The following is an 18,872-nucleotide window of genomic DNA, read 5'->3' on the forward strand; positions in this document are numbered from 1 at the left end:
GTAGTGGCCATTTGTGGGGTGAACCAACAGAAGGAAGACCTTTCTCTCTGTCTCTTTCACTATCTAACTGTACCTGTCAAATAAATAAATAATCTTAAAAAAAAAAAACAGTGGTTTTAAAATAAAATGCCACTAAACACAGCCAATGGGAGAATTTAGCAAAGTGTATAAGCCTAGCAAAGTGAAATGACTTCAAGGTAAATATAGTTTAAGAGGTGAGCCCTTGGCCTAGCTGCTAAGATGCCAGCTGGGATGTTGGCATCCCATATAGGAGTGCTTGGGTTCAAGTCCTGGCTGTGCTCCTGGTTCTAGGTTTCTACTAACTCACGCCCTGGGAGACAGCGGGTGATGGCTCAAGTGGTTGGGTCTCCGCCACCCATGTGACTGATCTAGACAGAATTCCCAGATCCTGGCTCCATTGCAGGCTTTTGCAGAGTGAATCAGTGGATGGGAGCTCTGTCTGTCTCTCTCTCTTTCTCTCTCCCCTCCCTACTGAAGCAAATAAAATAAATAAATAATAGATACAAAATTTTAAAGAGAAATAAATGAAAGATTCTCAAAGAAGTGTTTCCAATTTTTCCAAAACTAGGAGGCTATGATGAAAGTTGGTGACCTTGAATCAAAAAAAGTACACATGGACATGGCCAATAAAATATCCTGATAATGACAGCACAGGGCAGTCATTATATCTGTTATGTATTTTATGAATAAGTAGAAGAGAGGTACTCAAAGGCTCCAAACATTAAGTAATGACAAGACGAGGGGGGCATTCGTTACCCTGATTTGATCCCTGTGTATTATATACATTTAGTGAAGTGTCACACTGTCTCCTATAAATATATATAATTATTATTAATCAAAAAATGTAAGTGTTTAAGAAGACAGACTGCTAATTAGCCTGATTTCATCATCTCACTTTGAATACACATATCAAAATATCACACTGTGCCCTGTAAACATGTAGGGTTAAAATAATAATAAACAATTTTTATAACCTGATAATGAAAAATATAGTGATAAACTTAGAAAACTTGAGACCATATCGATTTAAAAAGAGAATTAGTGGATTGAAAAATCATACTGAAAAATTCACTGAGAATATAGAGCAGCAAGATGAAGGGATGAAAAAATATGATAGAGAAATAGGAAACAGGCAGGACACACTGAAATGGCCTGGCAACAAGCTAACAGAAATTTTAGAAGTGTAAAATACCAGAACAGCAGAGAGACGATAACTGAGAATTTTGTAGAAATGACAGAGATAGAAAAGTCAAAATGTATACTAAGTGCTAAATGGAGTTGATAAAAATAAATCCACACCTAGACACATTATAGTAATGGGTAGAATATAGAAAATATTTTAGAAAGCCACCAACGTAAAAAGACAGATTACTTACAACAGACGGACACCAGGATTCTTTTCAGCAACTCTGATGGCAGAAAATGATGGAGTAACATCTGTAAAAGGCTAAGGGGAAATCATCCTCATGAACTGTTTGTTTTTTTAATTATTTATCTATTTGAAAGACAGAAGTATAGAACGATAGGGACAGAGAGAGAGGGAGAGGAGAGGGAAGAGGAGAGAGAGATTCCATGCACTGGTTCACTTCCCAAATGGCTACAACAACCAGGCCTGGGCCCGGTGCCTAGATCTCCATCTGGGTCTCTCACATGGATGGCAGGAGCCCAAGGACTTGGGCAATCTTCTGCTGCTTTCCTAGGCTCATTAGCAGGCAGCTGGATCAGAACTGGTGCAACCGGATCTCGAACCAGTGCTCACAGGGGATGCCAGCACTGCAGGCAGCGGCTTAACCTGCTGTGCTAGAACACCAGCCCCCTCCGGGACCTTTTCTAAAAGGGCTTCTCAAACACAAATCCTCGTGGAAAGAAACAACCAAGAAATCATCAGGAGAATTAGGATACAAGAAGCAAAGCTCTGAAGGGTAGGACAAGAGTATGAAAGTCCATCTTCTATGGGTGTTTGTGGGAATTCAATATGATACCGTCTGGAGTTACAGCAGTATGATTTATAAAGAACTAAGTAATAAATGGTATCTAGGCTAAAGACAAACTTGCCATCATCATAAGAGGGTTAAATATTTTAAAACTTTTCCATGTTGGGCTGGTGCCGTGGCTTAACAGGCTAATCCTCCGCCTTGCGGCGCCGGCACACCGGGTTCTAGTCCTGGTTGGGGCGCCGGATTCTATCCCGGTTGCCCCTCTTCCAGGCCAGCTCTCTGCTATGGCCTGGGAAAGCAGTGGAGGATGGCCCAAGTCCTTGGGCCCTGCACCCACATGGGAGACCAGGAGAAGCACCTGGCTCCTGGCTTTGGATCAGTGCGATGCGCCGTCCACAGCGGCCATTGGAGGGTGAACCAACGGCAAAAAGGAAGACCTTTCTCTCTGTCTCTCTCTCACTATCCACTCTGCCTGTCAAAAAAAAAATTTTTTTTCCATGATACTATTATTTTTAAATGGTCATTCTGGATCCTTTGCTATTTACTTCAATTTTTGTCCTTCATAAGTATATATATATATATATATATATATATATATATATATATATGTTTATAAAGTCTTATCTGTGTATATAATTTTCTAGCCTTTTTTTTCACTTGATATGCTGCTACCACACCCATTTAACACATTATTGCATCATCTTCATCACCATTGTTTTAAATGATTGCATAACATTAAGATTGATTAAGATGAAAATCTGCAATTTTAACAAGAGTTATTCTAGTATTAGATATTTGTGAACTTTAAAAATTCCAGAAGAATTTTTACATGCCAATGGCTGTACAATCATTGCTTAATGTAGAAACCTCTGATTTTTATTTATTCCATGAAATGCATTTTAACTGGCAATATTTGGAATGTTTGACTTTTACCAAGAGTCAAGTATTCTGTAGCATTTTTTGGTCACCTTTTAAACCTCAGTACGGAAAAATCTTATTGCTGATAAAATGTGGTATGTACTCTAACCATTGGCTTGTTTTTAATTATCTACAGAACATCAGAACTGATATCGTCATAGATGCTTCTTTCAGTATAAATCCTGCTGTGGACATAGGACAGGTATGTTCACACCTTATTCTCAGTTATCAGTGAGTTAATATCTGAATGATTCACATACAAATCACACACTAGTTTATCTGTTCGAGCTACAGGTTGAGATAAGCAACTCTTCAATTTTCTGGATGTCACTAAATAGCATGTTCTACTAGTTAAAAGTATTCCTTGTCTTTTCCCCTTTATCTTACAGATAATAAGTGAAGGGAATGCCTTGGGTTACATTCATTCATTCAACTTTTATGGATGACGTAGATGAAAAACCCTGGCAGGCCCACTGAATCAAGTGGGACCCAGGAATCTGTGTTTTCAACAAATGTTTCAGGAGTGTGTGGCATCCGCTGATAGATAACGGACACCACTAACTGATGACCTGAGAACCAGTTAGCAACTCAGCACAGATAGGGAAGAGAGACAAGAGGCTTAAACTAGGGCAGTGGAAGGAGGAATGAGGAAAAGACGGGTGTTCAAAAATACTCAGGAGATAAAATCAGCAACTCTCTGGGGTTGTTGAAAAGAAGCAATGGTGGGGGAGGTGGAGAATCAAGAATAGATCCAAATTTCCAGCACGGAATATGTGTTCAGCTTAGTACTGTTCACTTCAAGACATCTGTGAGAGATCCAAGGGGAAGTGTCAAGAAGAAAGTTGGATGTCCAAATTCAAAGTTCAGGGCTTAAGCTAAAGATATCCATCTGGGAGTGATCCACGAGAAAGTTGGAGTTGAAAGAAAACACAGAAGTCAGGATTGCAGGGGGTAGGTGGGGAGTGGGCCAAGGATGAAACCGTGAGGTTCTTAATTCCACAGTAAAGAGTCATATAATCACGTTTATTGGCATCCAAATGTCACCCAAACCTATTAGCATATCACAAATACAAGTGAGGCAAATGTTTGAAAGTACATTTCCGCATCACCTTCACAGTTCCTATCATTGATTCTTCTTGAGTCTCATTTTTATCAGGATAAATTCTATTTAAATTGCTATTGAATTAGGGCCGGCGCCGTGGCTCAACAGGCTAATCCTCCACCTTGCGGCGCCGGCACACCGGGTTCTAGTCCCAGTCAGGGCGCCGGATTCTGTCCCAGTTGCCCCTCTTCCAGGCCAGCTCTCTGCTATGGCCCAGGAGTGCAGTGGAGGATGGCCCAAGTGCTTGGGCCCTGCACCCCATGGGAGACCAGGAGAAGCACCTGGCTCCTGCCTTGGGATCAGCGCAGTGTGCCGGCCGTGGCAGCCATTGGAGGGTGAACCAACGGCAAGAGGAAGACCTTTCTCTCTGTCTCTCTCTCTCTCACTGTCCACTCTGCTTGTCAAAAAAAAAAAAAAAGCATGCTATTGAATTAAAAATACAATAGATGGTATTAGAAGTTAGTCCTTGGGATGACAGAAAAAGGAGGACTGATGCTAGGAGGTGAGCCCACTGCTGAAGAAATGTGCTGAGAAAGTGTCCCCTGGGAGAAGACAGATCCAAGACTGGCAGCCATCCGCCAACTTGGAAAGGACCCGGGGAACTGGAAAGAGAGCTGGAGAGTAGTTCTGCTGCTGTTGAATGACCCAGGGATGAACGAACCTTGCTCCAGAGGAAGGGCCCCAGGAGAAGTGGGCATGTGGTTCAAAAATCAGTGCCCTGTAAATGACTTATCAGACCAGTGAGATGAGTTTTAACTGTTTTATTTATTTATTTTTTTTAGATTTAAAAAGATTTATTAGAGTCAAAGACCTCCAGCCAGAGCAGCATGGAGGGGGGCTTCCAAGAGAGTAAAGAACCCAAAGAACCTGGCAGCACTAGGGTTTTTAAGTACAATTTAGAAAGAAAAAAACTTGACAGATTGGCATTCAGTTACCAGGAAGGGACAAAACCCAAAGGACCTGATTTATAATCCTTTATCCTGTCTGGCTTGCTCATTATAAAACAAAAAACCTTCCAGAAGGGTGGGATAGGTAACTTGTTTTCACAATAAACTGAGCTCAAATGTAATTACCACTCCCTTGCTATTCTCATGATAAATTTGGAGATTTGAAGGAATGAGAACATTTTGTTCTAAAGATAATGTTCTTTTGGGGAAGGAAGCAAATATTTTATACCCCAAATTCCACTGGGATCCCCTGACTACCTGTTAACCCATCTGATTCTTTACATCCCCCCCTTAACAAGAATGTTCCCTAACATCTGTTGGGGGACTGGGCAATGATCGCTCTGGCTGCTTCGTGCTGCAAAGGGGCGTCTTTGGGAAGGGGAGTCAAGGCAGGGTTGCAGCAGGAGATGGCTTCTCCAGGGGGGTGCAGTGCCAGCTGCAGAAGCTGCTTCCATGGGAGGTTTCCTGTGCGTGGCCACCTAGAATATTACTTTTTCAAGTCTGAAGAAAATGAATCTAACAAGCAGTTTAAAATCACAAGATCTAAAATAACAGAGGACAGAGTCATTGTTGGAGGAGGTACTAAGAAAGGTGTCTAAACCATGAGCAAGTTGTTTGTTTGTTTGTTTTTTTCACTGAGCAGCAAATAGAAACTAACAAAGTCTTGAAAATAATCAGGTGGGCTTTAAGGTCTTGCCAATTATGAGGCTCAGACCTATCTATCTGATTACATGGGGTACATCATAAGGGAGGTACCCTGTTGCCTTTCATTACCTAGCTGGCCTGGGAGCAGAGCTGGCTCAGAGAGAATGAAAAACATTTTTAGCTAATATACAGTTCTGCCTGCAATGTTGCTGACCCTACTTGGCTGTCCCCTCAGCAGCAGTGGTCACTTTGGAAGTTGGGCTGAATGAAGGGCTTTTCAGCTTAGAGTGAGCAAGGTCTGAGGCTCTAACCTAGAGCCCTTCGACTCCAGGGCAGGTCTGTTTCCAATGACCCAACTCTTGGCTGGCAGAGCTGCCAGTGATATCAGAAATGACCCCCTAAAATCTCTACAAGAATGTGGCCCCTTAAAGTTCCCCAGACGTGCCATCTGGGGTGCCACACATGCTACCAGAATTTGGGGTGCCATACGATATCACCATATGCTTATTAATAAATCCCCAATATTAATAAGCCCGAGAGGGTTCCTGCCTAATATTTAGAGAGGAATTCTAAATACCGTCATAAATGAACAAGGCAGCATGGTACATTTTAGGCTTTTATTTAGTGTGAAAGGTGCATAGGAAAGTGAGGGCTTTAGTTCAGTTTAAAGAGAAAGGAAAATCTGGAAACTAGGGTCGCATCCATACCAAGCAGAGAGCAGGCCAAAAGCCACATGCAGCCAGCACCTTGAGCTGCTATCAACCGCTTATCACCAGCAGCAAAGCAGAGACAGAGCGCCTTTGGGATGCTCCTTGCCTTTTATATATTTTTCACAGGAGAGTGGCTTGTGGGCAGGTGGGCGCTCAGGTATGGTCAGGCAGAGCATGATGTCACACGGGGCGTGGCGAAGGCGTGGTCTTCCAGCTCACAAACCTAATGGGTTTTAGCCTGTCTACTTCACCAGGGCTCTTCAAAGCTGACTCCTGCTGAAGCCCTGGCTTTCCACATTGAAAGCCACTGCAGTGACTGGCCTGCTGGGTCCCCTCGGTGGCAGATCACTGGTAAAGCACCCACTGATTGGCCTGCCGCCCATCTTTACATTGTTTCTGCAGCCCAGCTTCCTCTTCCTCCTGGTTTTCGTCAATGCAGACCAGAGGAAACCCTTAAGAGAATGCAAGTCAAGGGGGTGCTCCGACCCTAATCTTTGGTGGCCTATACTAGAAATCTGTAGTCACAGACATGTTCTGAAAGTGGTTTTCTTTGAGGTAGACCGTGCCTGTGAGGAAAGCTATGTCAAAATGATGACCACCTTATTCATAAAATTTTAAATCATTACTAAAACTCTCTCCCTTTGGCTTTAAAAAAAGGGAGGTTTTGTCTGTTTACTGTGCCCATGGCAAAGTAATCTAGTTGTGGAATCATAATTTAAGCTCTCATTTTGGCTATGCTATTATTACAGAAAAGTGTTAGCCATCCCTTTTATAAGGTCTAAAGATCAAATTGTACATTCTAGAGAGTTCTTCAGAATAGAATTAATTTCTTATTTTGAAGAGAATAAAGAAAGGAGGGAACAAGTCAGGCTTCCCAGATCGCTTACTGACAATAACAATATCAAATGAAGACTTTCAATTTTAACTGTTAAATAACAACTTATGAACAGACTTTCCTGAAGGTCTAATGCCTTCTATAAAATTCAAGGCAAGAGTGCACATATTTGGAAACATTGCTTAAATATCTAAAACAAGTGTAACTTGTTTGACCAGCAAATCCACATACAAACATGTCAACAAATTTAAAACATCTGTTACAGAAATGTAGGTCACCTGAGCCATAAAAGATATCATCAACTAACTTAGCATTTTGAATTTGAGCAATATTTTTATCTATAAGCCAATTAAAATAGATCTCTTAATAAATTTCCCATGTAGACATACAATATGTGTACATGTATAACATAACATACAAGATAAAACAATAAAGCAGGTTCAGTAACAGTTTCCTAAAATCTTTAGCTTTTTTTAAAATTACCATCAATAGATTAGAATTACTTTCTGTTCTTAGTAACTTGAGTTAATCTAAGTTGGAACCTGTAGTACATTAGTGGCTGTATTTGTTCACAAAACTGTCCCAAAGTATTGAACACAGTAGAGGTCAGGGGGAAAGAGGTCCTTTGGAACCTAAAAGGACACATTTAAACACAGAACCAACAATGTTTTAACTTCCATGAGCAGTAAATCTGATTTTTAGGGTTTGGAAAATATAAAACTGTGGATGACAAAGGCTTCAAATAGCCATGTTAAAATTATAAACTCATTAACCAACAAGAATAAGCACTTGCTTGTTCCACATGGTATTTTTGAAAGCACCTGTAGGATTTTATAAAACATTTAACCCTTTTAGGTCTCTGGGCCTTTTTCATTAAAGTAATCACCATGTCTAAACATGAGATCGGGGCCAGCGCTGTGGTGTAGTGGGTAAAGCCACCTCCTGCAGTGCCTGCATCCCATATGGGTGCCAGTTTGAGTCCAGGCTGCTCCATTTCTGATCCAGCTCTCTGCTATGGCCTGGGAAAGCAGAAGACAGTCCAAGTCCTTGGGCCCCTGCACCCATGTGGGAGACCTGGAAGAAGCTCCTGGCTCCTGGCTTTGGATCAGCGCAGCTTCAGCCATTGTGGCCAATTGGGGAGTGAACCAGCAGATAGAAGACCTCTCTCTCTCTCTCTCTCTCTCTCTCTCTCTGTGTGTGTGTGTGTATGTGTGTGTGTGCGACTTTGACTTTCAAATAAATAAATAAATCTCAAAAAAATAAAAATAAAGAGAACACAAGATAATTAGACTTTTTAACTTTTGGCCATTTGTATCAGCAGCATTTTGCATTTTTTTTAAAGATTTATTTATTTACTTGAAAGTCAGAATTATACAAAGAGAGAAGAGGCAGAGAGAGAGAGAGAGAGGTCTTCCATATGCTGGTTCACTCCCCAGTTGGCTGCAATGACTGGAACTGTGCCAATCTGAAGCCAGGAGCCAGGAGCTTCTTTCAGGTCTCCCTCGCGGGTGCAGGGACCCAACGACTTGGGCCATCTTCTAGTGCTTTCCCAGACCATAGCAGAGAGCTGGACCATAACAAAGTTTACACCACTTCACATCTTCACAAGACCTTTAATACAATCTAAATAGCTGTATTAGTTGGTATCTCTACAAGATGAGAGATATATCCTTTGATATTTCCAGGGACTCAACTGAAAATATCAAAGTCCAAGAATTTGGAACTTTGATTTTTTTTTCAATACCTGTCAAGGATACCGAAAAAGCTTAAAATATCTGGTTGAAATAGGATCCTTTAACATCATGTCATGATATAGGCCAGATTTGATCATTGATACAAAGTTACTCAAATGCTTTAAATAAGCATATATTTAAACAACCCATAGCTCTTAACAAAAACTCAGCTATTTTTAAACAATTAGGATTTAACAGGGACATTAAGAGAACACAATAGATTACTTCAACAGAACACAAAATCTGTCTTTGGTCATCCCAAGAATCAAAAATAAAATCTTAAATATGACTTGGAACAATTTTAACAGAGTCAGAACTAGGGAAGAGAAAATAGCTTATTGGAACTGGCTAGAAACTGGACAGAGAATCACCAATTAAACAAAACTATTGAAATGAGATGCTGCATGTTTTTTTTAAAGATTTATTTTTATTTATTTGAAAGTCAGAGTTACACAGAGAAATGAGAGGCAGAGAGAGAGAGAGGTCTTCCATCCGATGGCCACAATGGCCAGAGCTGCCCCGATCATAAGCCAGGAGCCAGGAGCTTCTTCCAGGTCTCCAACGTGGGTGCAGGGGTCCAAGGACTTGGGCCATCTTCTACTGCTTTCCCAGGCCATAGCAGAGAGCTGAATTGTAAGTTGAGCAGCTGGGTCTTGAACGGGTGCCCATATGGGATGCCGGCACTTCAGGCCAGGACATTAACCTACTGCGCCACAGTGCCTGCCCCAAGGTGCTGCAGTTTTCAAACAGATCTTTAACACTATTTCAGCATATTTACTAAGATATATGCATTGCAAAAACCTCATTGCTTTAACAGAGGATCAGATTGTAGTTCTATGTCAAATAGACTAATAGCTTTTGCTTTCTATCTACTGATTTCTTTGATTTGCATTTTGAAATCTCTAAATAAGACAACATTTCCTAAATAAGATAACACATCAAATTTCATGCTTAGTTATTTCTAAGTGATGTTGAACTATTTTCATATGGACAATTTATGAAAACATGTTGGCAAACCCAAATAGTTTTTCCATAGACTACGAGGTACTAAGATTACCTAAGTTTACATTTAGATACATTTATTTCATTTGCTTTACCCAATTTACGTTTGGTGATTACACCTAAATGACTGAAGATGCTGATATGATATCATACCTCTATCTGAATTAAGATCAAAGTTACATTTATATCAAATTCTGGGGCTGGCGCTATGGCTCAGCAGGTTAGCGCCCTGGCCTGAAGTGCTGACATCCCATATGGGCGCTGGTTCTAGTCCAGGCTACTCCTCTTCCAATCCAGCTCTCTACTATGGCCTAGGAAAGCAGTAGAAGATAGCCCAGGTCCCTGGGCCCCTGCACCCACATGGGAGACCCAGAGGAGGTTCCTGGCTCCTGGCTTTGGATCAGCTCAGTTACAGCTGTTGCAGCATCTGGGGAGTGAACCAGCAGATGGAAGGCTTCTCTCTCTCTCTCTCTCTCTCTCTCTCTCTGTGTGTGTGTAACTCTGTCTTTCAAATAAATAAAATAGATCTTTAAATATATATATATATATATATTAAATTCTACTCCTTTTTATAAAACTCTAGGTATAAATCAGTGACATTAAAACCAGAGATTGCAAAGTCCACCTTAGGGGGGGCTATAACAGGCATTGATTACCCATTGCTATCAGAAACCTGTTAAACCAAGTTGTAAAACAAGTTTGGCAAGTTACAAAGCAATATTTTTAAGGGCAGTGATCTTCCTAGATTCAGAGGAGAGAAATTTCTTTAAACCTGATGTTCAGTTACAGTTGAACCAAATTCTATTTACCAAAGACATCATTTTAGATTCTAATTGAATTTGAGTCTAGTTTTCCTTTTACGCAAAGACAAAAATACCTTAGGCCACTGATGCCTGGTCAGCAGCCAGCTACTTGGGACTGCCTCTGAAACCAAAGGTTTAGCAGCTGGGAGATGGGTCCCAGGGGTTCCTGTAGGCTAGGGACCCATGTGCCAGGGACAAGAAGTCCAGTTTTATGTAGACAATGAAATCCAGGCATATTTCTAAAATCAACCTAGAAATAGGAAACCTAGGAAAGTTACTGCTTGTATCTGCAAGTAAAATATGGAGAACTGGGAGGCCCTGGACTCCAGGGGGATTAAGTCGTCCAAAAAAGCAAGAGCTGGGGCCAGGTGTTGTGCACAGTGAGTCGGGGCTGTGTGAGATGCCTGCTTCCGACCCAGCTTCCTGCTAATGTGCTCAGACAGGCAGCAGCTGATGGCTCACGTACGTTAGTGCCTGCCACCCATGCGGGAGACCCACATGGAGCTCCTGGCTCCTGGTTTTGGCCTGATGTCTGTCAGTCTCTTTCTCTCCATCCCTTTCTTAAATCTTAAAGAAATTGGCTGGTGCTGTGGCTCACTAGGCTAATCCTCCACGGCGCTGGCACTCCGGGTTCTGTTCCGGTTCCTCCTCTTCCAGTCCAGCTCTCTGCTGTGGCCCGGGAAGGCAGTGGAGGATGGCCCAAGTGCTTGGGCCCTGCACCCGCATGGGAGACCAGGAGGAGGCGCCTGGCTCCTGGCTTCGGATCGGCCGTAGCAGCCATTTAGTAGGTGAACCAATGGAAGGTAAACCTTTCTCTCTCTCTCTCTCTCTCTCTGTCACTAACTCTGCCTGTCAAAAAAATAAATAAATAAAAATAAAATAAAATAAATTAAAAAAACTTAAAGAAATTAAATAAACAAATAAGTTAAATAAGTAAATAATCCTTAAATAAATCTTAAATTCTTAGCATGGCATGAAGAATTGAGTTCGTTTCTTTCTGTGTCTCAGATTGAAGGGGCCTTTACTCAAGGTGTTGGACTTTATACCCTGGAGGAACTAAAATACTCTCCCGAGGGAGTCCTATACACCCGTGGTCCAGAACAGTACCAAATCCCTTCGGTTACTGATATCCCAGAGGAGCTCCATGTGTCCCTGCTGACAACAACACAAAACCCAAAAGCAATCTACTCCTCCAAGGTAAGCAGCTACCATCAGCCTTCAGGTCATTTGTCACCTGTACACATTCTTTTTAATGGATGGATGCGTGGATGGGTGGGCCAACCTATGGGTCTAGCAGGACAAAAAACCCTATTGGAGAATTCACTGAGAATAATGCCAAAAGAGATGCAGAAGTCAAAAACAGGAGAGAGAACACAGAAGGAAAAATGACATTTACATGATGCCAAGGTGGGAAGGGATGACCTACAACTCCTATCTGCCAAGTGTTGCCCATAAAGCTATTTCTAACATCCATTTCATGTCCAAAAACTCTTAGGGTCTTTTGATAAGGCACAGAAGCCATATTGATACCCTTGGCAGAATCTTGGGGTCTTTGTTGTCTTTAACTGCTTGCCAATAATAGAACACTTGACCACACATTTCTAAGCCTTGCCCAGAGGGCTGCTTTTGAGCCAAGGCTTAAATAAAACAAAATGATAAATGTGACTCAAAAAGTTCACAGCCCCTTGGAGTTGCATCCCCCTGGTCCCTCAACAGGGGTGACCAGGAGACACCAGGATGAGCAGAGGCCAGGGGGCAAGAAGTGATTTGCTCTCTTCTTATGGCCAATGACAGCCCACTCACAAGACCCAAAATCTTTCCAGATGTCAGTTTTACTCAACCTCTTGGTCTCAAATACATCAAATGGGTTATTTTTCCAGAGTTTCAGGCAAAATATCAAATACCAAAATAAAATTCATCTATAGTCCTATTAGAAAAGGAGGACAAAGCATTTCAAGATAGAGCACATAGCACTTTTCACAAGATGTTCTTATCCAATATTAGACTGAGCCACAAAAACATGTGAATGTAGTAAACAATTTTTGACCTCAAGGTGAGGAAATACTGGGAAGCACATCTGACAGAGCCCAATCCTGGAAATGAGGAAACACCAACCAAGGTAGAACCACCTCCAGAGCGCCATGGAAGTGGGGAGCAAATGCTAATCAAAGACTCCTTACACCCACACTGCCTCATAGTAGAAATCCCTTTTGCTTGAGCACTGTTAAATGCCCCTTAGGAAAAATCCATCAAAATTGCCCAAACTCTACTTTCAACAGCTACTCTGAGCTCTGGGGAAGTTTTGCAACTAGATAAGATTACATGACTAGAATAGACAGCCATAAAGAACAAAGGGAAAGTATGGGAACAGTCTGTAAGCCTGCACTTTCTCCCTGGCCCTTGACCTAGAAACACTTCGTGCCCTTCCCTAAAACAGGGTCTTGAAGTGTCCAGAATCCAATGAACTCCTTCATTCCCAATTAATCAGTATATGTCTGAAAAGAAAAACATCAAAACCAAAAAGTACCCCTTGAATACAGTCGGAAGTCAATTCCAGCAACAATATAGACACATGCGCACACATTTAAACTCTCTGAGTCTTCCCAGGGGAACAAGTTAGCTACTGAGTCCTTAATTAAGAAACAGCATGGACCTCAGTTCTCAGTAAATATCAGTTTGTCTGTAGCCTTCTTAATGAAGAGTGAGATTCTTCCCTAGGAAAGTTTTAACTTGTACACACTACACATGCATGCATTGCAAATACACACACACTCACCATGTAAAACTTTCTGTTCACAATTCTCAACACAGATCATCGTAGATAGCCATGTTTGAGTTTTAAACGCCTCGAAACTCCCTGACTTCCTGCCCCCAAAGTCACAGACGTTGGTTTGTAAATAAACTTAATTTCCCTTTGGAGCAACAACCACAGCCACGATGTGGAATGTTGTTAGTAACATTGGCATCACAGAAAGATGCCTTTGCATGTGCTGGGGATAAGAAGAGTGGTCCTCCAAGAAAGCTAGAGCGTAATCCTCACCCAAGGCCATCCAGGATGAGGATAGCTCCTTGAGAGCAATGTCCCAAGCCCTCTTTCCTCAGCTTAGTGGGAGGAGGAGTCAGAGCAGGCGAAAGGCGAACCTCAGAGAAAGAGAGCAGCAACCGTCTCCCAAGAGAGGAGGCCCAGTCCCGCCTCTCACCTCTGTGACCTCCCATCATGAGCAGCCCCAGCCTTCTCACTCCTCCCCACTGCAGACAGAAAAGCACTTGGGATGGCAGCAAGGGAACATTTCAATCTGACAGTCTGAGCTTGATCTTGGCTTCCTTTGCTGGTCATTATAAAGCCCTTCTCATTGAAATGCTCTTGCCATGAAAGCAGCAGTCAATAAACCAGCCTTGGGCCTTGACGTGTCTTGGTCGCCATGCTCCCTCCTTTTGGAGGGCAGTGGAGATAAGGAGGAGTGTGAATTTCCCTTTGTCTACAGAACATGGGCTCCCTCTTTCTGAACCTTTAGCCATGTCTCATCGCAGCTTTCTGGGGCTGGCTTAGCTCTGCCCTCAGTTGTACAATGCCCACTGAGGACCTAGGAGGCTGAGAGATCCCACCCCACTCTTGGACTGTGTGATGCCATGGCTCACCTAAACTGCCATAAATCTCAAAGCAAGGCTTCAAGAACTCCTCTCACAGTCAGTATGTCTGGATTATATCCTGATCCACGCCGGAGATTCTGGAAGTCTCAGCAGCAAGCCGGCAGCGGGGCTGCTCCTCTTTCTGGGAGAGCAAGTGAATCAGCCGATGGTGTTCTAGGAATTCCTTTACCCTTGTTCAGCCTCCACCCCAACAGCAAGGAGAAGGCCTCATGGCAGGAATGTCTTCTACCTGCTCAAACAAAGAGAGATTTCATTCTGTTAAACTCGCTCACACTGGTAGATAAGGAAGAGTTTTCAATACCACCATCACTAACCGCTCAGTCAAAAAACGCACTAAGTTCTATTCACAACACTACAGTGGCTACTAAGGGCCTTGCCTCTTGAAGCCACCCTCCCTAGTGAGAGGGCTGCCCCAGCATTCCAAAGAGTGGAACCTACACCTGGAGGGAGCAATGCCAGGGCACCCCTACCAGCCAAGCTCGGGATGCTGAGGCACAAAGTTCATCTTGTATTCTTAGCGCTCCCCTCTCCATTCTCCCGCCAACCCCAATAGGATGCTCAAGGGAATCCTTTACGTGTCCTTGGTCCCTTCCTTGGGTGCATCTATGGATCCCTTATTTCAAGCCAAGCTCATAGATGTCAATCACTACACATGCGCTGTCACCCAGTCTGTAATATAATCAATGCTTTGTGTGGGTGGATGATTGGATTTGTCCTTTTCCTGTCTCTCCTGGACCCTTGCTCAACTCCCTGCTGTCTAAAGCTAACTACAGTCCCCTTGCTCAGGAACTTCTGAGGGGGTCATTTCCTCTATTGAAGGGAGCTGAGAGTTTAATTCAGTCACCTGAATGTCAAAACGGGCTGAGATTTGGGGTTCCATTTAAGTATGAGTGGAATTTAGAGGCAAATAGTCCCTGGAGGACTTAATGATCCATTCTATTTTTCTTTTCTTTTTTTTTTTTGTTTTGTTTTGTTTTGTTTTTTTGACATTTTTTTTTTTTTGACAGGCAGAGTGGACAGTGAGAGAGAGACAGAGAGGAAGGTCTTCCTTTTGCCGTTGGTTCACCCTCCAATGGCCGCCGCGGTAGCGCGCTGCGGCCGGCGCACCGCGCTGTTCCGATGGCAGGAGCCAGGTGCTTCTCCTGGTCTCCCATGGGGTGCAGGGCCCAAGCACTTGGGCCATCCTCCACTGCACTCCCTGGCCACAGCAGAGAGCTGGCCTGGAAGAGGGGAAACTGGGACAGGATCGGTGCCCTGACCGGGACTAGAACCCGGTGTGCCGGCGCCGCAAGGCGGAGAATTAGCCTGTTGAGCCACGGCGCCGGCCGATCCATTCTATTTTTCATCTTCTTTTAAGCTCTAATTGATTGGCATGGCCAAATGAACATCCTTATCCTGATATCAATTATAGCTCCACATGTATTGGCAAAAAGTGGCTGGAGTTTGCAACACCCTTTCAATGATCAATAATATCATCCTCTTTATCTACAGAATTAGTCATTGTTCATACTGTGGCAACCACTGACCCACACATAGAGATGAAGTGCTGAAATGGGAAATGTTAATAAGGCCAAGGTCATGGTTCTCCAAGCCACAGTCCATTTCAGATTATTATCTCTAGATGACATTTCACTTAGAGAGGTTGATATGATTTATGACCTACTCAACTTCTCAACACTGTCGTCTGCCTTCTACTCTAACCAACTGTCCTCAAAGTCCCCAGTGATCTCTGTGCTGGTGGATACAGTGGACCCTCTTTAGCCTTTAACCTTCTTGACCTCTCAGCAAATTCATCACAGTTTCTCACTCTCTCTGATTTAAAATACTCTATTCCCTGAGCTCCAGTGCCATTTCACCTCCCGAAGTCCCCATTCCGTCTATGCTTGTTTATTGTACTCCAGATTCCTTCTGTTCCCTGCTCATCCCTTAAATGCTGATATTCTTGGGCTCCATCCTGTACCTCTTTGGTTTTCATTTTACAGGCATTGCTCAAATAGTCTTATCCACTAATAAATAACTATGTACATTTTGAGGGCAAGGCCTAGGTCACCCACCCTTTATCCTTACTCCTAGAGCAGTGGCTAGATGTAGGATACACATAATAAATAGTTGATAGGCAGATTATGGTAAAAAAGAAAAACTTTTGAAAAATACTTCTCTGAAGTGCCCATTTCCTATATCTAGGCAAAAGGTAATTCTAGTAGTTTGTCTCATGAGCAAGCTAGGGGGATGCATATACAACTTCTTCAGCCCTAACAAAATCATGACCTTAAATCCATCCCATGGAAAGTATCAGAGAATCTCTCATTTTGTCACAATTGGAAACTTTTGTTTTCATTTACATTTTTTCTTTTTTGAAAAGATTTATTTTATTTATTTAAGGCAGAGTGACAGAGAGAGGGACAGACCAAGAGAGAAAGAATCTCCCATCCTCTGTTTCACTTTCCAGATGGCTGCAATGGCCAGTGCTGGCTCAGGATGAAGCCAGGAACCTGGACCTCCATCTGGGTCTCCCATGTGGGTGGCAGGGGCCCAAGTACCTGGGCCATTTTCTGATTTCCTAGGTGCACTAACAGGGATTTGGATCAGAAGTGGAGCAGCTGGTTCTTAAACCGTTGCTCTGGTATGGGATGCCGGCATTGCAGGCTGCAGCTTACCTCCTGAACCAAAACAGCCTCATGTTTTTTATTCACTTAAACAGAATTCCTCAAAATAAAATATTAAACAGGTCACAATATATGTTGTCAGAATATATGTTCATAGCATCAGAATAATGTTTCAGGAAACTGCATAGTTCCACATGAAATGGGTCCCAGCTGTTATAGACTAGATAACATCCTATGGAGTTCTGTGAAACTGTTACAAAGCTGGGCTGCCACAGATACTGCTTGAGCCTGTGAAGGTGACCCACAGCCTTAGCACTCTACCTCCTCCAGGGGGTTTACAAGAGAGACAGCTGGACACCCATCCCAGATCACAGAATTCAGGGTAATACAATCTCTTTTAAAATGGTTGAGCCCAGGGTCAGCCTTATGCTATAGTCGGTTAACCTTCCACCTGTGGTGCCATAGTGGGGGATGGCCCCAGTTCTTGGGCCCCTGCACCCACATGGGAGACCTGGAAGAGGTTTCTGGCTCCTGGTTTCAGATTGGCCTGGCTCCAGCTATTGCAGCCATTTGGGGAGTGAATCAGCAGATGCAAGACCTCTTTCTCTGTCTCTCCCTTTGTCTGTAACTCTGCCCCTCAAATAAATAAATAAAAATCTTAAAAAAAATGATTGGGGCCTTTGAAAACCGTGGGATAATCTATCTGGATGGCAGTAACTTGGGAGAGTACCACCTTATGTTTTCAGAACCATACAAGGCAAAAACCATAATGGTGCTTCATCATTCTCTCTCCATTGTCAACCAAGACGTGCATGGGTTACATGACACCTGCTGACCCAGCACAACATGCACCATTATCGGCCAGCATCCCACTCTTCTCCACCCAGCACCATAGCCACCTGGGCCATACATCAGAGGGAAGTAGCATGAGCAACCCTTCATGTAAGCTTTCCCTGAGAGACAGTCATTCTGTCCGCGAGTTCTCATTACCTATTGTTGGTACTTGCCCACTACTCGGGGACAATCATGATGATGGGGATTTGCTTTGAGATCTGTGCCATTGGGTGTTTTCATCATCATGTGATCACCTGATGCTGAACTTACACAAACCTAGACGGTGTAGGTCAATCACTCAACATGGGCCCTTGATGCAATAAAAAGATGAAGTAAGCACAAAAGGCATGGGGCTGCTGCTGGCATAATACCACATACTGTTTTACATAAACTTCTTTTTAATAAGTGGGAGTAAACTCAAATAATGACAAAAAGTGTAGCAAATACATAAACAAACAACATGGTCATTATTATTATTTTATCAAGTATCGTGTACTGTACCTAAATGTATTGCCATGCTTTTACACAACTGCCAGTACTGTAGGTTTGTTTCCACCCTGATCTCCACAGACATATGAGGGATGCATTGCACTACGATGTTGGGACAGCTGTGAGGTCGCTAGGCAACAGCCACTTTCCAGTTCCATTGCAATCTTATGATCACCACACCAAAACCTTATGCAGCATGTGAAGTGTAAAACAACTCAGAGTTATAAATACCTCAATTCATAGCTGCTGCTACATCCTAACCAAGGGAAAAGGGAAACATCTTTGGAGGAAATAAGGGAGCGCTGTGTGACAAGGACAAGTAGACCCCTATAACGTGACTCAATGTAGAGTGACAGTAAATGAATGATAGAAATCACCCTACAGTTTGGGAACGAGGGGAAGTTGGGTGTGTCAGCATCTTGATCTGTTTCGTGCTGCTGTAAGAGAACACCTGAGACTGGGTAATTGATCATGAACAGGAATTGATCTGACTCACAATTCTGGGAGCTGGGAACTCAAGATCAAGGGGTCACATCTGGTGAGGGCCTTGCTGTGTCATCGCATGGCAGAAGGGCATAACAGCAAGAGAGGGTTGAACTCACTTTTAATACAAACCCACTTCTGAGCTGAAGAACCCAC

General features: G+C 43.0%; 1 protein-coding gene across 1 annotated transcript in view; it reads left to right on the forward strand.

The window, feature by feature from the left end:
* The window catches only part of LOC133767119 (aldehyde oxidase 3-like), a 136,162-nt gene that overhangs the window by 101,712 nt on the left and 15,578 nt on the right, over nt 1–18,872 (forward strand). The window contains exons 32-33 of the mRNA XM_062201333.1: nt 3,013–3,078; nt 11,662–11,850. Coding sequence (XP_062057317.1) covers nt 3,013–3,078; nt 11,662–11,850 — 255 coding nt within the window. The remainder of the gene's footprint in view (nt 1–3,012; nt 3,079–11,661; nt 11,851–18,872) is intronic.

This window comes from Lepus europaeus, chromosome 1, assembly GCF_033115175.1.
Source record: "Lepus europaeus isolate LE1 chromosome 1, mLepTim1.pri, whole genome shotgun sequence".
NCBI lineage: Eukaryota > Metazoa > Chordata > Mammalia > Lagomorpha > Leporidae > Lepus > Lepus europaeus.